Consider the following 3,576-nt stretch of genomic DNA (forward strand, 5'->3'; position numbering starts at 1 on the left):
GGAAGGATCAAATCTCTTGGCACAAGGAGCAATATATACAAAAGGAGAACTCCTTGCTATCTAGTTTCAGGACCATCATTAACACCGTCGATCTTCCCTCCCATTAAACGACAAACATTCTTCCTCCCAACTTGCTCTCTTCTTTGAGCTTACAATATCCTGAGCCTTGTGCTCAGTCCTATTGTTTATGATAGTACTATGATTGCTAGCTGTAGAAGACAGCATCTACAATGAAGTGATTAAAACATGGGATTCCATTTTGCTCCTACCCCTTCTATCACAAATGTAGCAGATCCAATCTAAAAAAACATTGCTATATGAAAGCCAAATCTACCAAAGATTGTCAGTCTGAACTCCCATGTAACTCAATGAGAATAGCCTATATATTATGTGAACAAACTCGCATTACAGGCTAAAACATCTTCCCACCAGGCAGAAGATTAAAAAATTCTGTACTGCGGTATGCTGCAGTGGCCAAGTAGGCAGACAAAAAGTGCGCATTACCTTTATTTACAACCTGCAAGTATAACACTCCATGAAGTTCATCACTTTGGAGGTATAACAAGCTTATCACCTGCATAGATCTCATCCTTGGCCAAGTTATTGGCAGCTTTCAACGATTCCAGTGTAATCTGAAACACAGGAGTAAATAATAAGAGCTCAACTCCTATTTGGACTTACCCCAAAATCAGTTAACTAAGTGCAGAGTGATTTTCACAGGTCATGCCTCTTTTCAATCAGCAAGAAAGAGTTACAAATTTCTGCAGGAATTTTGCTGCTTATAGTCTCTGTGAAGAACCTGTAATGATTTCAATGGTCAAATTATGGTAAGTCTCTTTGTGGTGAGATAGGGACATGATACGACTAAGCTTTTGCAGAGGATCAATACTCGCATGTCTTCCCCTTCACAGCGGGTCATTACTCGGAATTTCCTCTTCACAATTATGACACCACGCTTCTGGTTCATCTACTCTAACCATTTATTTTGGATACTTCTTTTTAAGATTTGCATTCATTTTGATGTCATGCAAGCCAATGTTATGGGCAATTGACTGTGTTTAAAATTCAATCTCTTTGGAACAGTAGAGAGCAAATTGACTCTGAAAATCACACTTTCAAGTGTACATTCATGTGCGAAATCAGAAGATTACAGAAAATAGTCAGATAAAAACTTACGCCGTATTTTCGTGAAATGCCCCAAAGGGTATCCCCCTTCTGTATATCATAACTTTTGTTTGGTATGGTTTCAGGTTTGCATTCCTTCTTGCTTTCATTCTTCTTGCCACCTCCAAACAAAAACCATGGCTTCTCGACCATCTGTGCATCTGGTTTGGGTGGCTCAGGCTTTGGGGCCTTGTCATTGTCCTGCAAGGAACCAAATCTCATATGATCAAATTGATCAGAGAAAGGGTTTTATGCACAGTAAATCGAGGCCCTCAACCCTACCTTCACGTCAATCTCTGCTTCCTTTTCAAGATAAGAGGGGGGATGTCGCTCTTCGATTATGATTTCCTCTTCCTCTACTATAAGAATTGCATCACCTTCTTCCTCTTTCTTGATAGGAAGCGGGCCATCAAATTCTTTGTGGTCTCTATCGGAAGAAGCTTCGGGGAGGGCAACCTGTTCTTTTTTCCCTATCAGGGCTTTGATGATGCTCCATCCAATGCCGGTGGCCACTGCGACGCCTGCCGCTTTAGCTACCGTTCCCTCCTTTCCACCCTTGTCTGAAGACATGATTCACTGGAAGAAGCACAGGCATAGAACTCAACAACGACAACAGATGCAAACAGCAAAGATGCCCGAGCATTTGTGATCAAAAGGGGAAAGACTAGACAATCGGGTATCCGGGGGGGAGGAAGGGGGAGGAAATCGACGACAATTGAGTTAATCTAATGCGGCTGTTTATCTTGGGAGGGGAAAGACATGACTTTAATCCAGCAGAGCCTTTGATCTTGAGAGAGACAAGACATATTCCAAGTGAAGGCACAGAGATTGGAAGTGCATAACTTAAAAAGGCATGATTTCATCCATCGCAGCCTTTGAACTTGGCGAGAAACAAGGCAGTCTTTCAACGAATGCACAGAGATGGGAAGTGCATAACTTAGCTCGGGATCAAAGCAAATGGGTTCACAAATAGAGTGTTTTCCTGTTGATGCAGGGATCGGGTACAGCGATGGTGATCAAGTCAAATTGAGCTTTGGGAAAGGGGATGCCATTGACTTACCTTGAGACCAGGGGGGAAGATGCTGTCGCGAACGTCTGCAAGAGCTGAAAGAATCTCTCTCTCTCTCTCTCTCTCTCTCGCGCGCGCGCGCTGGGTCTGTGTCCTTCGATCGAATAGACGCACACGCGCGGAAAAAACAAAGATTTGTCAGGTCACCCTCTTCCACAACCAGCCAAAAGATGCCTTGCAAGTTGCTTGCTCTCTCTCTCTCTCTCTCTCTCCCCTTTTGTCTATGGCTTGCCACCCCCACCCACATGCAGTGAAGGGCAAATTAGTGGAAGCCCACTGCCGCCCATTATATATTGACTGCACACAAATCCCGTCTGTGTAGATTGCAATCATTCAGCGTTCACCTGCTCATCATTCATGGCAATTGGTAATATTGTCTTGTGATCTGTAAGGAACTACCATTGTCCTCAACGGCGCGAAGGGGGGGGCCAATGGTAGCTCCTATCAAAGTATAGTATAGCGAGAGCGAGCAAGTGCCACATGCTGCTCCTACGCACCAACAAGTTAGGTTGCAGGTCTAAGTTGAATGAGCATTGGAGCTCGAACTTATCGAGAACCTCGTCCTCCATTAGCCTAACAAATAGCAAGTGTTTGAGTGTGCAATAGTCAAAACTTTCACAAATACAACATAAGAACATAAGTGTCCTTAGACTTGAAAATGCTAGGTTATAACCTTTGGGACATACCCTTCCATGGTGGCAACTTCAACTAGCCATTATTGTGAAGAGCTTCATGTTTTTCCTTAATGGCTTGCATCAAATCATGAATTTAGAAGTTTTATTTTCTCAATCACAAGGTTCGAACTAATTATCCGGTTAAAACAAGCAAACTTTTGGTGGCAATGTAAAAGCCACTACTTGCTTTCAATTGTATTACCAATATCAATAGTTGTCTAGAAATGTCACTTCCATGAAAATAGGTTTTAATTTATCTCCAAGGTAGATAAACCTTATGCATATCAAATGCCTAAAAGATGCCATTATTGATCCAATGTTGATAACAATCTTTAGATACATATATGCTAGAATCTCAAACCATGATGTCTCCACCACAAAGGCATCATTATCTAGTTGGTTGTGTATGATTTGTTAAAAAGTATGAAGCCAAGGAAGACTACAAAATTATGATCACCAAAGAAAAGGGTTTCTCTAAGTACTTGGAGAATTGTTTTCATTCTGATTAAATCATCAATAGAAACATTCTACATCAATGGTATTTTTCATGTCCCTTTGTTTGGGAAAAGCTTCTACCCATATGGAATTCACTACTCTTTAATATGTCAAACATAGTAATGCCTTGCCTAATTGATCTTGAGTCATAAAGATAAGGGTGATCCAAGGGAA

General features: G+C 41.6%; 1 protein-coding gene across 1 annotated transcript; it reads right to left on the bottom strand.

Annotated features, from left to right (window-relative positions):
• Positions 1 to 361: 361 nt before the first annotated feature.
• On the bottom strand, positions 362 to 2,450 carry LOC148008681 (uncharacterized). Its single transcript, XM_087674080.1, has 4 exons — positions 2,225 to 2,450; positions 1,447 to 1,740; positions 1,177 to 1,365; positions 362 to 632 (listed from the first exon to the last, which is right to left on the bottom strand). The coding sequence occupies exons 2-4, from the start codon at positions 1,732 to 1,734 to the stop codon at positions 546 to 548; spliced, it is 564 nt and encodes a 187-aa protein (XP_087530206.1). The 5' UTR covers positions 1,735 to 1,740; positions 2,225 to 2,450; the 3' UTR covers positions 362 to 545.
• Between the last annotated feature and the right edge of the window lie 1,126 nt (positions 2,451 to 3,576).

The sequence above is a fragment of the Lygodium microphyllum genome, unplaced genomic scaffold (genome assembly GCF_053477565.2).
Source record: "Lygodium microphyllum isolate KBCC unplaced genomic scaffold, Lygodium_microphyllum_v1.1.10 scaffold_86, whole genome shotgun sequence".
In the NCBI taxonomy this organism is placed as follows: domain Eukaryota; kingdom Viridiplantae; phylum Streptophyta; class Polypodiopsida; order Schizaeales; family Lygodiaceae; genus Lygodium; species Lygodium microphyllum.

What these genes read in the sequence shown, in the direction of transcription:
- LOC148008681 (XM_087674080.1), bottom strand. Translation starts at nt 1,734, where the DNA reads ATGTCTTCAGACAAGGGTGGAAAGGAGGGAACGGTAGCTAAAGCGGCA. An exon ending in AAGCAGAGATTGACGTGAAG is followed by an intron (nt 1,366 to 1,446) that starts GTAGGGTTGAGG and finishes GGTTCCTTGCAG; the next exon opens with GACAATGACAAGGCCCCAAA. An exon ending in GCATTTCACGAAAATACGGC is followed by an intron (nt 633 to 1,176) that starts GTAAGTTTTTAT and finishes CCTGTGTTTCAG; the next exon opens with ATTACACTGGAATCGTTGAA.